Source organism: Telopea speciosissima, chromosome 4 (genome assembly GCF_018873765.1).
Source record: "Telopea speciosissima isolate NSW1024214 ecotype Mountain lineage chromosome 4, Tspe_v1, whole genome shotgun sequence".
NCBI classification, from domain to species: domain Eukaryota; kingdom Viridiplantae; phylum Streptophyta; class Magnoliopsida; order Proteales; family Proteaceae; genus Telopea; species Telopea speciosissima.
Window position 1 is genome coordinate 2,169,310 of NC_057919.1, and position 16,747 is coordinate 2,186,056.

The 16,747-nt window shown below is 37.2% G+C and overlaps 2 protein-coding genes across 2 annotated transcripts; both read left to right on the plus strand.

The window, feature by feature from the left end:
* The first annotated feature begins 655 nt into the window (after positions 1-655).
* Positions 656-5,239, plus strand: LOC122657913. The gene is made up of 6 exons (XM_043852710.1): positions 656-751; positions 1,292-1,373; positions 2,059-2,931; positions 4,063-4,323; positions 4,777-4,932; positions 5,025-5,239. Exons 1-6 carry the CDS (start codon positions 742-744, stop codon positions 5,035-5,037), a joined length of 1,395 nt encoding a protein of 464 aa, XP_043708645.1. The 5' UTR covers positions 656-741; the 3' UTR covers positions 5,038-5,239.
* A 6,430-nt stretch (positions 5,240-11,669) lies between these two features.
* LOC122657915 (protein CASPARIAN STRIP INTEGRITY FACTOR 1-like) lies at positions 11,670-13,158 on the plus strand. Its single transcript, XM_043852712.1, has 3 exons — positions 11,670-11,872; positions 12,555-12,604; positions 12,947-13,158. The coding sequence occupies exons 1-3, from the start codon at positions 11,791-11,793 to the stop codon at positions 13,094-13,096; spliced, it is 282 nt and encodes a 93-aa protein (XP_043708647.1). The 5' UTR covers positions 11,670-11,790; the 3' UTR covers positions 13,097-13,158.
* Positions 13,159-16,747: the final 3,589 nt, after the last annotated feature.

Below are 16,747 nucleotides of genomic sequence, written 5' to 3' on the forward strand. Positions count from 1 at the left end.
CAAGTTTTTGATTGATTGAGCTCTTCTCTAGAGAGCCCAGCATGCCCAGGGAGCATCCAGCCGCTAGGCTGTGAACACACATCCCTAGATGTGTACCGAAATATATGCGGCACAGCCCAACCCATGGATGCCCCCTCGGCATTCCCTGGGCGCTGAGCTCCCTGGAAAGGAGCCGGATCCGTTTTTGATCCATTACTACTACCAACATCTAAGACCTTGCTCTTAAGCCTTAACCTCGAGTGCCCGCGTTCAAGTTGCCCTTTGTCTTAGCCACCCATTTGGAGGGGAAGAAAAGAAAAAAAAAAATTCATGTCTTCGTTTTCCCACGCCTCCGGGAGAGGAAACCCTAGAAAATGGCGATTCACCTGGGAAGCAGTGGCTTACGTCCCAACTCTTCGGTTGTTCCTCTTCAATCCGATTATTCAACCTGTTTATCATTGCAAGAATCTGAATGTCATTCTGACTCTCGAGGAGTCTCTTGTCGTTGTGAGCTGGACTGAACAAGTCCAAGATCAGAGTGGTACTGTCGATTTGTCACTTAGGGTTTCCCTTCCTAAGGTTTTGGTTGATCCTTGCTCCACTGTCGATTTCAATGCGACAGAGCATCACGTCGAAGTGAAGCTCGTTTTGCTCCTTCCGGTTGATCACCCCGTAGTCGCAACCCTCGATTCAGTACTAAATGTGTCACAAGACTCTTCTGCTCCAGAGAATGTGTGTTCAGACAGGCTTCAGCCCCTATCTATGGATTCTGGTAAGGCGAAGTTATTAGTCATATTTCCTTTAGTTTTACTTTAGCTGCTTTGTTCAGTTTCGAGTTCTGAAGAGGAGGGGGAGGATATATCAATTAAAATTTACGCCTAACGCGTGTTCGGCTTGGCCTTAATTTTTTTCTTTCTGCAAAACCCTTAATTATTTTTAAAAAAATAAAAAAAACCTCACACCTGTGTCACAGAATGCTATCGGGGTCTAGATTATTTTGAAAAAAAAAAGAAGAAAAAACCTCACACCTGTTTCACAGAATGCTATCGAGCAGACTCATACTTAATTTGTCCCCTCATGTATTTGAGACAAATGCCCCTGTGATTGCAATCGACCTCTTTTAAATGGTTGATAACACCTGTCTCTTTTCTTCTAAATCGCTCCTCTAGTGACATTTCAGTGTATTGACGCAGTTAAGGGTGTCCAATCGGGCCAATTGGGCTTTGGAAGACTTATTTGGGTCCATTGTTGGGTTCTATGGTCATGCTATCATTTCTTGTTTCAATGGTCAGGCTATCATTGCTTGTTTCAGATCTAAAGAGCTTGTCATCTAGCGAAGGGGTGCACTTTTACTGCAGGAGTTGCTCAGTTCAGTTAACAAGAAAACCTCTAACGTAAGAATCAGTTATTTGCCTTTCTCTTATGTATGATATCCTGCCTATTATGGTTATAGATTTCTAGATTTCAGCTGATGAGTACATAGACAGTGCTTTTTCTTTTTTTAATTTCTCCAAAGTTGGGATAAGGCTGAGTTACTGTTGTTGTTGTAATTTCTCCACAGCCCTTTTTTTTTGTATTTTGTATTTTTTTACTTTTCTCCAAAATTGGTTGTCTAGATGAGGGTATGATTGGTTTTTGCAATTTTCTCAGAATGGTAAAAGTTCCTCAAATGACAGACACTTCCTTGGAATGTTGATTAGATCTTGTAAGAAAACCTTGAACGCACTTTAAAAGGCAGCACTGGGTCCACAGTGGTTTACTGCTTGAAAATTTCCCATGTTTTTCAGTTCAATCATACAGTGACAAAGAAACCGGTTTTTCTTTTCTTCTCCTGTCCCTCCCATTTGAATTTTCTCTTTTATTACTGTTCTGAAGAACCAAATGAAGCTTTAGCAAGTCCCCTCTTCCCTCTAAATGTTCTTTTTTGAATAGTGTTTCGTACTTTGCTTGTGTTTGATAGATGGATGCATAATTTGAATGATTCTTCTAAAATTAAGGTACTGTTTATATGATCTTACTTGTAACGATTTGCCTTTATATGCAAACATCAGAAGTGACTTTGAAACATTTCCTGTATAGATCCTTCGTGGAAATGCCATCAACCGATTGGCGAGAAGTAGCTGATAACTGGTTTGGAGCATGCTGCTGTTCATTTGGAGGTGTAAGTGAGAAGATGGTCACTGAGTATGTCAGTTCATACAGTTGCACAGTGGGTACATGCCTAGTAGATGTGGCATCTATTATGGTCTGCAAGAGTGACCTCATGGGATATGTTTTCCCTGACCATTCAAATGGAAGCAGAGCTCAAGAATCTGAGCTTGGTCTTGATGGTGGAAAGGATTTCCCTGAAACCGTGATTGGTGATGATATTATATTTAGTCAAGGGTTATTTGTTGGAAGTCAAACTGAGAGAGCGTCTGATGTTTGTGAGATATTGAGCTCCATGACTCTTAAGGAGGAATGCTTGGATGCAAATCTGGAACTGGATGTTGCCAAAAAGGGGAATGATGTTGGTTCTACATTTGTTACCTCTTCTTCAATTTCGAATTACTCAGACAATGTGAAGTCAGAGAGTGAATTTTCTGCAAAGGATCAGATTGATTATTGCACAGATAAGCCGAATTATCTAAGTCATGATCAGGAATGTTGCTTACACAGCATCTCTGTTACAAGTTCAAATGCTGAATACCAACAGGCCATCAAAAGTAGTGATCTTATGGGAAATCAGAAGCTGCTTCTTAATGGATTTCTTGGAAATGGTTTCATGATGAGGTCCTCCAATCTTTCTAAAGATGTCAAGTGGATTGAATTTCAATGCATAAGGTGTTCATGTGTCCTTGGAGCATATCCTTATGTTAGTGATGATGATTTACCCCTAGATGGTGGCATTCGATTGTTCAAGTGTTACATTTCCACTGGTTTGCCTGTTGGTGGTTCAAGTAATATATTCAGGTGAGGAAAAAAATGAAAATAAATGTATTCTTTAGTATTCCTTAATCTTTCTAAAAGCATAAGTGAACAAATCAGTTGTTGTTGTTGTTGTTTTTTTTTAAATTTAATAACTTGGTAAAACAGATGAATAATTATTTTGAACAATTGAACAAGAAGAGTTCAAAACAGTCGCTTAAAGTCCAGAAAATTCTTTTATGTCTGGGAAGAGTGTGGACCTGCGTGGTGCATTGTGAATGGTTTAGATCCCTTCATGGATTATGGAGATTATGAAAATTCTCTTATTCATTTCTGAGATTACTAATGTAATCAAATCAAATTACCATAACATATATCTTCATGACTAACTCTGCAGTAAAAATGGGTTGAAGGTTTATGTTCTGTAACTTCTTGTTTTGTTGGTGAACCAATATCATGTTTTTTTTGCTTATGTTGAAATACATTGTTGTGTGCCCTTACTAATAGCTTGAGTTTTTGGGATTTAGCGGTTGTAACATGGTATCAGAGCCAGGAGGTGCCACGTGTAGGTGTCATGTGCAGAGCCGTGTGTGGTTGGCCTGCACGTGGGGGGGGGGTATTGATAGATATTGTTGTGTGCCCTTGCTAACAGCTCGAGGTTTTTAGATAAATTTTTATACCAGCTTAGAAGTTAGAATAAACTTTTATCTCTCCACCTCCATTGTATGAAGCCATGTTATTTGTCTGCTCATGGAAGTTGAATTCCTCTCCCTCTTTCTCTCTTTCTCACTCATAATTCCCAAACCTCCAACCTGTGAAGTGATGATGAATAAATGAATAACTGATAGATAAGGAACCCTTCTTCCCTGCTACATGGGTTATTTTATTTTGCATGATTTCTTGTTTTTGTCACACGTCCTCCATCCCATATTTTCTCTTTCGTGATGTAATGTTGATCGTCTCTCGCACATTTTTCAAAGTACACATGAAGTAACAAAATTTTAACTTCACTAAAAGAAGTGGTGTGTTATACTAAGAAGGCAAAAACTTAAGGTTACAACTTATTTGACACCTTAAGGGGTGTCAATAAGAAAATCCCATATATATAGTGTAGACAGAATTCTATGAACTATTCTGATTATTAATTTTTTTTTTCATTTTAATTTTTGGGGACAGGAATAATTCCTTCAAAAGAATGTTTGCTTATCAGCTTGTAGAAAGTGCGACAAATGAATTATCATTCAGAACAGTTGTGAGGGACCTGAAAACCAAAACACCTGCCCTTCGGATTGTCCTCCTAAATCCGGATGCCTGGTGTTATACTGGATATTGTGTGGAAACAATGGGCAGCATTGGACCTGCTTCAAAGGTAGAACTGCAGCCTGTCATCAAGGTGCTATTTTCTAGTTGTATTGACTCTACAGAAGCTCAAACAAGGTTGGTCTACATGGTTTTGTATGTGTTTTGCCTTTTTTTTCTCATATCATTTATTCTAGGGTCATCAGGTTTTTCTTTATGTCACAAGAATTATTTTGATAGATAAGGATTGATCTTCTGTTAAATCATGAGTCATCATGTCTTTCTCATACTAATTGATTCCAAGTTAACATGACCTTGACCTTCTTTTAACTTCAACTTTTATCATATCACTCCTCACTGGTGCAATCATGAGTTTTGGACAACTTTTATCTTTTAATTTTGTTATGAGTTTGAAAAACCTCATTTTACTTTCTGGCCAGTTGATTTTTTTTTAAATTTTTTGGTATGCGGGTTAGTTGTGTACCTTTTTGGTTTAATTTTTGTATTGTATTTGATTTCTTTAAGTATTCCCTATATTTAAGCTTTGTTTGTTTCTATTATTTTACTAATGAACCATGGGGTCTTATGCAGGATAATAGAAGAGTGGGTAGCCAAGAACCAAGCAGATGAGGTTTACATGTTCACCCATCAATTAAAAGAAGTAATTAAATCCATGAATTCTGGTCAGGAGTCTTTCCCATTTTCATGCTCTTTACTGCAGGATTTCTCTTTGTCATTCATAGAAAGGTAACAGGAATTCTTTGTTACCCTTCTTCAAACAGCATTCTTCCATATTACCAGAAACCCCCTCAGATCCATCTTTGAAATGGTGGATCCAATTCTCATTCCTAATGACTATCTCGTGCTGGTACACATTCAAGAGTCATTTCATGAAGAAGCTGTAATCTGCAGAAGATTGCAACAAGTTCATTACGGCGTGCATCTTAGCCTGTGAGCTCATGTCATTTTGCTGCCTCAAAACAACAGCAAGCTTTTCACTGTGTTAATGCAAAATTAGGCAATTTGAGAACTTTCTCCTCGTTTTCAATGTCAATCTAGGCCTCTTGAAGTTGCAGATGAGCAACTCAATTTCAAATTAGAATTTCACTCTCCCAATCAGTAGAATACACCTCTTGAAGCTGCAGATGGTTCCCATGGTGATTTTGCAAAATTCAATTATCACTTGCCGAGGCATGGATATTTTCCTAGAAGAATGTGACTGCCCTAATAATTGTAATATATCCCTTTTATCTGATGATTCATTGAACAGTCACCTAGGCACCTCCATCATAAATTTTACCAGCCCAAACCAATGTTCATAGAATTGCATCTGGTTCAGTGGCCGTCCTCTTGATAAATCTTTCTGTCCTCTAGATGTCTGGCTTAAAAGATTGACCATGCATCCATAGAGGTGAAGTGTGGGTCTTTATCCCACCTTTCGTCCCTATATTTTTTATATGATAGTAACCAACCTAACCCATCCCACGTTTATGCCAGTTACAAAACCACAATTTGTTTCCTTTCATCTACTTTTAATTAACCTCTCCCATTTTATTAAACTAGTCAATGGCAATTTACCACTGCTGCATGGCTGTCAAAGCTAGAAATGATGGCTGTTGATGCTAACTGTTCTGGTCATAATTTGGTCACATGCCTGCGGAGAGCTATTTATGCAATTTATTTTGTACATGTGTCTAATCAAAATTTTATTGATTTTGGCCTTCTATAAACCTTTTTAAATGACAATTTATTCATTGATTCTGATGAACTTCCTGCCAAAAGCCCATTGCTCCTGAATCTGTGCAAGTTCTCAGCATTCTTTCAGACAGCCATAGTTATCTGATTAGCCTATCATTGTTGACAAAGCCATCATTTATTGAAGTCCGAGAAAGCACATTCTGGTTGGACATTTTCCCAACTACTTGCGTTGCATAACTAAATTTCCTTTCAGACTCCAGAGTACATGTGAAGAAAGAAGTTTGCATAGGTCAATCACACTGGTGGCTGGATCTATAGATGACTGCATGGAGTTTTCTTCTTTCACAGATGCACAGAAAGCAAGAACATGATCCGATGATAGGGTAGTTAAAATTTGGATTAGTCATATGTTATTGTTTGTGCATCAAAAGAAACAGGGGCATAGTTTTGGTTGTGTTTTTTGTGCTGGTAACTCTTATCATGTGACAGAAATACAAAGTCAGGTTTTGGCGGAACTGAGTGGACATCCAGCAATAAAAGCTCAGTAATATAGGAGGATGTGGACATCCTCAGAAACTGCATTGTTTGACAAAAAATTCTGTGAAAATATGGGGACATGTTTTTGTTTGTTGGGTAGTACTACTAGAGAGGAGGTTTGTTTGCATCAGATGATCGAAGAGGCATTCTACACTAAGCAATGTTTGTTCTGACATTGCGAAGTTGTCTAGAGGGGTCAATCAACAGGAACTGATCATGCAGGACTAAAGAGAGATCAGAGAGATGCAACTCATTGCCACCCTTGCTTGCATATGGACAGTTGAGTAATAATGATGATACTTGAATGGAAGAGAGAAAAAAAGGGGGGGGGGGTAGGGTCCGGGTGGAATAGTGATATCGGTGCTATTCAAGATCTCAACAAAGCGGACTATGTGTTAAAACGTCACTTGAGCATCAACTAGTCCTAGTCCAACAATGAAACCCAATTTGATCTTAAACTCAGAACCCTGTGAGGCAAAAGTATGTTGAACGTGCCAGCTCCTAAAAGTAGAGGCATTTACTATCAGATGTGATTTTGGAAGGTCGCCCACCTCCATAACGTTTCTCTACATTGTTTTCTTTATGTTGATGATAAAGTGCTTCCTATTTATTTACTTTTATGTTTCCCAAGTAGGGAAGTTGATCCAAACACCAATTGTTCTAACAGGACTTATAAATAAAGACGACCCACTTGTGCGCACACACAACATGAAAACTTCATTTTTGGGGTTTGAATCTACATTGAACTGATTGAAGGGATGTGATGTAGGTGCCTAATTTTCTGATATAAACCCCTCTCAAATTGAGTTTCTTGAATAAAACTTGAGGGTGGGTTTTTTTGAGAAAAAAAGGACCGAGTATCCCTCCACCCACGGTGAAATCAGTTTCCATTCACCGAGGGGCGGGAGGGTATTTTGGAACATGCTAAAATCCTAGGATGGTGGGTGAACAGTGGATTTTAATCCTCTCCAGCGCCCTCATCTGTCAGTGAGGTGTAGTGAGGGCCTGGGAGCGTGACACGTGGAATGCGCAACATCCAATGGTTCTGACCTTGATTCACCCAGTATTTTCTATGAGTGGAGTAAAACTTTGTCCTTAAAAATGTTGACATAGGGAGGTTGGTAAGGTGAAGATATTGAAAGGAGTCTTTTTCTTCTCTTGCCGTGTGAACATCCAGGCAGCTTGTCGGATGATATTGAAAAAAAAGTTTTGGATGCCTTCTTCATAGTTGACAAATTATGTCCGGTTGGGCAGGTTGCAAGTTCTTTTTCCCTTGAAGAACAATAAAGAGAAGGTTTTCTGTCCTAAATCATGAGAGAGTATTTGTTTATCAAAATCTAAGGAGGTTTGGGTCTTAGGTACATGAAAAAGCCTGATCAGCTGTAGATTTTGGTACTCTTGTCAAAGTATTTTCCAATCCCTACCCTTTTGGAAGTGAGAAAACAAAAATCTGCATCATGGGTTTGGAGAAGCATAGAAAGACTCCTACCTAAAAGAGTTGGGTTTGTTGGTCAATTGGTACATGTGAGAAGGTGAATATCCGGAAGGATATATGGAATCTAAAGTTGGAATCATTCTGAATCTCACTTAGAGTGTTAATCATAGAGATTTGTTCTGCAGAGGATTTTAATTCCTCTTGGTAGTGGGTGTTGGAACATTCCTTTACTGTCCACATTGTTCCGTAGGGGGATTGCTGATCTTGTCACATCTATCAAACTTCCTATCACCATGAATCCTACTAGATTAGTTTGTGCTTTCTTGCTAACCACTAAGAATGCTTACATTCAGGTGGCCCAACCAAGTTTTTTGACAATGATGATTTCCAATCGGGATAAATTTGGAAGCTTTCTTTAATGCCCAAAATTCTTCTATCTTCCTTTGGATATGCTTAATGGTATCCTATTGATGCAGTGAGTGCGTTCCATGGTCTCGAATGACAGGGGAGTTTGAGTTTAGTCCTACATTGATTGAGTACTCTACAACTATTGGGTTTATGACTTGGTTTTTGGATTGGGTATTCTTGATTAGATTCATCAAAAGTATCAACATGCGTGAGATGATACAAGCTAGTTCTGATGTTTCTGTTTCAAAAAAAAAAAAGAAAAAGAAAAAGAAAAAGAAAAATATAAGCAGAATGATAGAACTGAGAATTGTTCTTCAGCCAAATTCTCCAATTCTAAAGGCACACAAGAGAGCAATTCTGGAGCATTCGATAATTTCAATTCTTCACAATTTATGCGCTAAAGGTTTCAAAGATTATATTGCACATGCTTTATCAAAGTCATACATGTCATTAAATGGTTAAAACACAAGAAACAAGAGCAAACGAAGGAAATGAGATTTTCCTTGCTTTTTCTTACAAAATTTGATTAGTGAGATGGATTCATGGTACTCCATTACATTGACCAAATCCTTTTCTATGCATATATATCTCTCCCATGCAGGAAAGGAGTATAACCTTGTGAGAGGACGGGTGCCTAGAGCAACCGGTTGGGGGTTGGTGTAGTTGAGCCAGTGCGACCAAGTAGAGTTCTCTTTCCCAGAGGTAAAGTGCGACCAAGTAGAGTTCTCTTTCCCAGAGGTAATTTATTGAAATACCCATTTTACCTTAAAAGTTTCCCTTGAGGGCTCCCGCCTTCCGAACCCTTAACAGTCCTTTTGAATCCGCCCACTAACGCAAGCGACAAAATACAAGATATGATATCCTCAACATTTTCAAACACATCAAAGCATCATTGCCGAAAGCTTAAAATGCTAATAAGGGGGGGTCTGTTCATGTACATTAGAGATATTGCATGTAAAGCCAAGTTCCTGAATTCCCTTCTGTCAAATAAACTAAGACAATTTCAAACCGCTTTATCCCTGTTCGAACGCCTTGCCCGAATGGGGGTAAGACGATCATTTACTGTCTTGCTGTGTCTTGATAGTAGGGTCTTGCCGGGCAGCTCGGCAATAGAGGATCCAAATTGTGACATGACAAGGGTCAAGGGGGTCGCATTACCATATTAATGGTCAGTGTGGTATTGTGGATCAACTATATATCAAAGTGGATTCCAATACGGCAATACCATGAATGGCTTGACTCACTTAATTTACTCGATCAAGCAAAACCCACTCACATAAATGGTATCAACTCTATCTATTTTGGTTGTCTTCTAATCTTAGATTGTGAACAAAACACGGCGCTTGGTTTCAGGGCTCCTTCCCCTATGAAGTATGAGTGTATGAACACAAGGAAAGAAAAGACTTCATGCTCCTCCACACATAATAGTGCTTCTGAAAATAAAGGTTATCCAGATAATGCCAAATGATCAAGGCAATTACGTCACACTACATCAACAAAAAGTTGCAAACACAAATCACCATTCATTAATTAATTAGAAAATCATTCTAATCTTCTCTAGAGTCTAGACTGATTAGCTATATTTAAATATCGAGCTTTAATTTAATTAATGAAAGCTCACTATTGCATGAATGCAGTTTAATTAATTAGGAAATGTTTCTCTAATTAACTAAAGTTTTGATTGAAAATTAACCAAAAAGAAATTTCATAATCATCCATGCAATATTGCAACCTAAGTGAGAAACATAAAACTGGCAAAGCTAGCTAGCTCCACAGTACAGGTGCCATTGTTTATGAAGCAGGGAAGGTTCCTTCCTTAACAAAAGTTTAAGTTTAATTTTTTTTTTTTTTTGTGGAGACAGGAGGGGTATCCGACTTTAGGCCGAATAAATCCCCCTCTGGACTCGTACATGACCCCCGCGCCACGCACCAACCAGGAGCTTCTGGGCCCTAGTGAGCCTCAGGCGGATGGCCCCAAGAAATTATGCAGCGACGAAGGTTTGATCATGAGACCTTGCTTCCTGAGGCGAAATCTCATGTCCCCTCTAATCCAGCTGCACTAACCCATTGGGGTTAGTTTAAGTTTAATTTCTGACTATATATACCCAATAGTTATATAGAATACTGCCACCAGTTCAGCTTAATTATGGGTAGTTAATTAGTTGATCGGATGTGAAGAAGACCTGCATTAAGGGAACCTGTTCAGTATATACCACTTTATTACAAAGACACTACAGAGATATGAATAGTTTAATTACCTTAATTAGTTAGTGGCTTTCTCTTTATTCTCCACCATTGTCCTTTCAGTGGTGTATTTGGTGGGTTGTCTTTGTCTTTAAGGATAATTGAGAGCACTACCTATCTCCAAACCTATTTTATGCCTACCAATATTATCTCCAAACAAAGCTTTATTAAGACTTAAACAAAACTGATCCTTAACTCTCTTAGTTTCCTTGATCTCTAATTCATTTTTTGTACTTAAAAGTAGATAAAGATTCAAAATATAGCTATTCACCATTTTAACAGATATACCTGCCTTAGTATAACTTCTCTTGGGAGTCTGGGAGATCGAGTAACTCTTTTTAACTCATTTGGATGACTAAACCAACTAATTAACCTTGCAGAGCTTAATTACAGCCTAACATATGTTAATTTTCCTAGCTTGTCAAGGAAATCTACCATCTTTGGTTAATTAATTGATTCAATTGTAGATCCTGACCCAATGTATAAAAATGCATGGCATGTCTCGGGTTTCGTGATTGAGGAGCGATCTTCTATGTTGTAAATCTCCATCTCAAAAGATCAATATGATGAAAAGAGGGTATTAAGAAAGAGGATTTTCTCATTCACAATCGATGTATGTATGTGTGATTAACACTTCCCTCACGTGTAGGTGGGTCGGAACAAAATTTAAAAGGAAGTAGAACGTAACATGCTCTGATACCATGTAAATCTTCAATCATTTCAAAAGACTGATCTGAGGAACGAAGGGCATCCACAAGTATATATATTAGGAAAGGGATTTCTTAATCACGTAGAATCGATATGGGATTAACATGTGTAACACCCAAATGATTAAATCAGTCAATGATAGCTAATTAAGCTGATTTTATGAAGATAAAGACCATTTGGGAGGGCAAGTAAATGGAGCTTTGGGGTAAACTTTGGAGAGAGTCATTAGTCATACCTAATAATGCTGTTAAAGTGCTTTGAACAATTTAATTAATTATTTCCACCCACTAACTCTTAAGACTTAGTGCTCAAACAAAAGAAAAGTGGTCTCTTCACCTTTCCATTTTTGAATTTTAATCTGTAAAGCATATTGATTGAGTAGTTTATAATAATAGAATATCATTTTCCAATTCTCTCTCTAGAAGTTAAGACAGACTGCATTGCATGCCTCTCTCTTATGTGAATCCTATGTACTTTGAAATATAGAAATAGCTAGGGCACCTTTTCTTTTGCTCCATACTCTCTTTGAATGAAACCATCAAACTAGACAGAGATAACCAGAGTTGCTTAGCATTATGGGTCTTCTCATTGTTCTCAAGAAGATTAGTCTCCTCTTCCTTCTCATCTCTGCATCTCTTCTTTCAACTTCATTTGCAGGTGGGTTTATGTGAATCTATTGCAACTAGGTATTGCATGAACTGATGATATTTTATCACCTCTGCTTCTACTGCTTAACTGAAAATCAAAATTTGGAAGAATTCTAAATCTCATCTTAATTAATTGTTCTGCTCATAAAATCTAATATGGAGAGTTTATTTACTTCTCAATATTAGCTCAAGAGCTAGAGTGGCCTGGAGACAGCAATTGTTTTCTAAGTTGAAAATTTCTTTTCTTTTCATTAAGTTGTACTACCTACCATGTCAAAACAGAATTTGAAGTTGATACAAGTACTCCAAGTACTAAGTGATGAGTTTTTTTTATAAACTAATACAAGTTAGTAACATATATAGAATGTTTTCCCATGTTTAAGAAAATTTTAAGAAATCTTCATATGCTCTCATGCTTAATTTGAAATTGATACAAGTACTCCAAGTACTAAGTGATGAGTTTTTTTTATAAACTAATACAAGTTAGTAACATATATAGAATGTTTTCCCATGTTTAAGAAAATTTTAAGAAATCTTCATATGCTCTCATGCTTAATTTGAAATTTGAATAGGCCTTAAGAGTGTGATATTTTGATGTTTTTGTAATTAAGCTAAAATTTTCTATTATTCTAAACTTAGTATAAGCAAGTATACGTGTTAATTTCTTTCGTTCGGCAAAATCACTTTTGCAGGTAGGCAATGGACATCCATGGATAATCCTGCGGTTGAAACTACTAATAAGGTATCTTCATAGGTTTATTACAGGAACCTTAACATGGATGACCACAGTGTTGGAGAATCCAACGTCCGCCCAGACCCCGGCTTGGGCGGAGCGATGTGCACTGGCTGGTGTGCAATAAAGAAATAAAGTTGAACCTTCCCTCACAAGACGTCTTTTGAGGGATTGACAAGCGCTTGATCCTACACACAGTTGGTTTGATCTCTAACTAGTTCATTAAAGGAGGAACTAATAAGAAAACCAAATTATAACCATTTATATATAGTACATATATGTGTTCTTTATTAATTAATTGCCCTTTAACTTTGTTAATATAAATATGGTTTTATTATCCTTTGATGTTAGGAAACAACAAGGAAGTCATTGAACAGAGATGATGAAGCAATATTAACTGAAGTTCATGAGAGGCTTCTTGGAGTGAATGCAAAAGACTATGGAACTTACAATCCTTCTCCAACCTTTGTGAAGCCTCCTTTCAAACTCATTCCCAATTGAAGATGGAATCCTTGAAGCTGCTGCTCCCCTGCTGCATAATAGTACTGTCTAGTTAGTAGATTATACTTAGCTGCCAATACATATATATATACTAAGTTTCGAAATCTATTATGAGTGTAATACAGTTTTTATATCATCATCATCATCATATATATATATATATATATATATATATATATAAACAGGTCTAGAATATGTCTTAATTAGTAGTAATTAAATGAAATCTATGCATGTGTCCTCTGGTATATCTACTGATGAGGGATACATTATTAGCAGACTATAATGTACATCTTATGCCTAATAATACCCAAACTACATGTTTTAATAAGGTTTTAATCTTGGCTTGTGGTTTGATTTTAACTCTCATTAATTTCCCATTATCTTTAAGTTAATGAATTATTGATGTTGAGTTGTTTCCTTTATTAGTGATTGTTGTTGATATTTTGAATTTCTTTACCTTCCTCATGATATTATTTAGGTTGTGTTTGGTATGCATTAATTGTCCGAATAGATTCTAGTTCTAAAAGGCATTTTGAAACGAGGAAATAGAAAAGAATTGGGTTTCAGAATCCACTTTTATTTTTCTCATAACCCTAAAATTATATAAAATTGCTATTAAACCATAATCAGATATGCTGCAATTGTGCCTATTTAGAGTCCCCCATGACCTTGGGTCGAAGGAGAGAACTATTCTATGCCAGGACTGGGTAAATGGGTTTTTTTTTTTTTTTTTTCTTATTCTTATCAGATCCTAGAGGGCCCATAGACTAGTAGGGGTGACAGCCCAAGAGAGCGGCCAAGGCGGTGTCCCAACTCCAAGAGGAGAGGACGACCCTGGTGGAGAGGGGAGGTGAAATAAGGCTAGGGTAAGGGGAGAGTAGAACTAGTTACCTCTCCCTTGGATCTAGGTCAACACCCTACTGCACTGGCAGTCACCACCACACCAATTTGCTATATGGTCATTGGCCCTCCCGCCCTATATTTATATGTTATGAATGCATAATCTCTTCATCCCAGGTGATTTGATGTTTGAACATCATTCACTTCCACCCCTATTGTTAAAGGCTCTAAATACTATTTCTCAGTTCAATCAAAAGGTTAGATCCCGTAAATTGAGAGTTTCTCTATTCACTATGGGTGGAGGAAATTTTTTCAAAAAAACCAAAAAACTTTAACTCATAATAAAATTACCACTCACGCTTGTAATTCCCCTAAAACTTCACATGTGCCCTACAGTCCTTGAAACTCTAATATAAGCTCACAGGAATCTTCAGCCCATATCTCCAAGAGTTAAAACAAGATTTTTCAAGCCGATATGTGGGCCATACCTCCAAAAGTATGTGGACGAAATTTTGCTGCTAGCTTCCCGGGTTAACAGCCACAGAAATGGAATCTAAGAAGATATTTTGAAAAATACTAAAACTTAAGAGGATATTTATGGAAAAAGGGAAGGTAGCAGGAACATCCTTGCAACCCGGGTAGTAGCAAATTTTTTTCTTAAGTATGGTTCCTACTTCCTAGCAACAGCAACCTTGGAGTTTCTGGTAGCAGCACTTACGAATTGAAATATTAGCTGAGGATGGCCATTGGGCCATTTGGCCCATGGCCCAATTTAAATCGAACTGGGCCATAGGCTTGGCCCAATATGAAAAATCCCCTATGAGATTTGTGAGAATCTAAATAAGAGTAGCTTTGAGGGAAGGAACCTTACCACAAACAGCAGCCGGTAGGGTAATGGATCTTCTTCTTTCCACCGGCGACGTTAAGAGTTCAAAGCTTATATTACTTTCTGCCCAACAATAGGTTATGTTTGGAATGCAAGAAAAGAAGAAAAAAAAATGAGAGCAAGACACATAAACTCATTGTTATTTTTATTTTAAGTAGAGGGTTCCCTACACTACCAGGTGAATAAAGGAACCTATTTTGGAATCTAACAAAAGGGGCAAGGGTTTTTATGACATATCATCCCCTCACATGAACAGTGATAGTAAAAGGGTGTGTAATTTCATTTTTGAGTTGGCTTAGTACAAAATCTTTTCTATCCATTTAAGGAGAAAGTTCTTTGTCCGGGAGTGTGGCCTATGCAAGCACTCCCATAAGTCTATCTTTCCCCTCCCCATTTGCAAAGACACCTCTGCCCCCTTATTTTGAGGAGGAGAGAGATAGACACCTGGGAGTGCTGACATAAGCCACACTCCTGAATAGAAAACTACTTCTCATCCATTTATTGCATTACAAACATAGTTTAAAACTTTCTACCCATATGATTTAACTACGCTCAGACTAATTAATTATTGAACCAGTGCGATTAAGATCTCTCTAAGAAGCTTCACAACTAATACATGAAAAATATTTTCATCATTAATAAGGATTATGGAGTATGGAGTATGGTCAGTTTCACTACTTTCTATAGTTTAGTATTTAAAAGGAAAATAAAGAGGGTAACATTTTCATCACAGGTTTTTTTTTTTTTTTCTTCATCAAAGGTTGCCTTGATAAATTTATGTGGTAAATTGAATGGGTCCCAAATTTTGTATACAAAGAGACTCAAACCTAAGATAGGTTCACATATAAAATTTTAGCTCAAACAAAGTTTTTTAAAGAGTAAAATAGAGGTTTGAAAATTTAGGATTATCGAAGAGTGCAGAGTAGTAGTGATCGAAGTCTTATAAGAGTGAATAGGCATACATGAAAAAGGCATGCCAATACATTCAAAACTATTTAATTAAATTATTATTATTATTTTTTTGGGTAGAAAAATTTAAAAATTTTCCTCATGACTATTCATGCCATGTACATGGAAAGACGTGCTGGTTCAATGAATTTTTCCCCAAATAGAAAAAGGCCCACCCTTCGTATGGTTTTGGAAAGAGTTTAGTACTAATAAGTAACATGGAAAAGTAATTTCCTGGTCAGGGTTGAAATGCCCTATGGAGTAAGGCTGTCCAATACAAATAAGGGGAAGTGTTCTCTCTCTGTGAGCACGGTTCTTGTGCGCACAAGGGTCAATGGGAAAGCACATAAGGGCATCAAGTGGGGCGTTATTGGTGCATTTCATGGGAGATAGGGTGGGGCAAGGCGGTTATTACGTCCCCCATGTGTCTGGGCATAGAGCACAAACTCTTGGACATAGTTCTTTTTCGTTAAATAAAAAGGGAGAGATGATTATCTGAGAAAGCAAGGTACTCTCAATATATTATATATATTTTCACATAAACATTGTTTATTCATTTAGTAATAGAGAGAAAAAAAAATTAAAAAATAAGATATGAAGAGGCACGGTGTATGCCTTACGCCTTAGACTCTGAGAACCTTTTTCCAAATAAAAAGTAAAAAAGATTAATATCTACGTTTGAACTTCCCACACGATTAATTATATGAGAAAATGGAGGAATTGACAACAAAGAATCCAGATTATCTTCTTAATCTCTATTTGTTCTTAATTTTTTTTATGGGAAAAGATTACCCACAACAAGAGTGGACAAGAATTTACATGCCACACCAATGGTGGTGTGAAGAATGGTATCATTCAAATGCCATTCACATAGTTCAATTAGTATTGGAAATGCTAAAAAATCCCATGTGATAGAGAAATCGTACCTTGACGTGATTTGAATTTTTATTTTTTTTTCTTACTTATTAAAGATAAGT

Coding starts and splice junctions, on each gene's coding strand:
- LOC122657913 (XM_043852710.1), top strand. Junction 1,374..2,058: donor TTAACAAGAAAACCTCTAAC/GTAAGAATCAGT, acceptor TTTCCTGTATAG/ATCCTTCGTGGAAATGCCAT. Junction 2,932..4,062: donor GGTTCAAGTAATATATTCAG/GTGAGGAAAAAA, acceptor TTTTGGGGACAG/GAATAATTCCTTCAAAAGAA.
- LOC122657915 (XM_043852712.1), top strand. CDS start 11,791: ATGGGTCTTCTCATTGTTCTCAAGAAGATTAGTCTCCTCTTCCTTCTC. Junction 11,873..12,554: donor TCTTTCAACTTCATTTGCAG/GTGGGTTTATGT, acceptor TCACTTTTGCAG/GTAGGCAATGGACATCCATG. Junction 12,605..12,946: donor CGGTTGAAACTACTAATAAG/GTATCTTCATAG, acceptor CTTTGATGTTAG/GAAACAACAAGGAAGTCATT.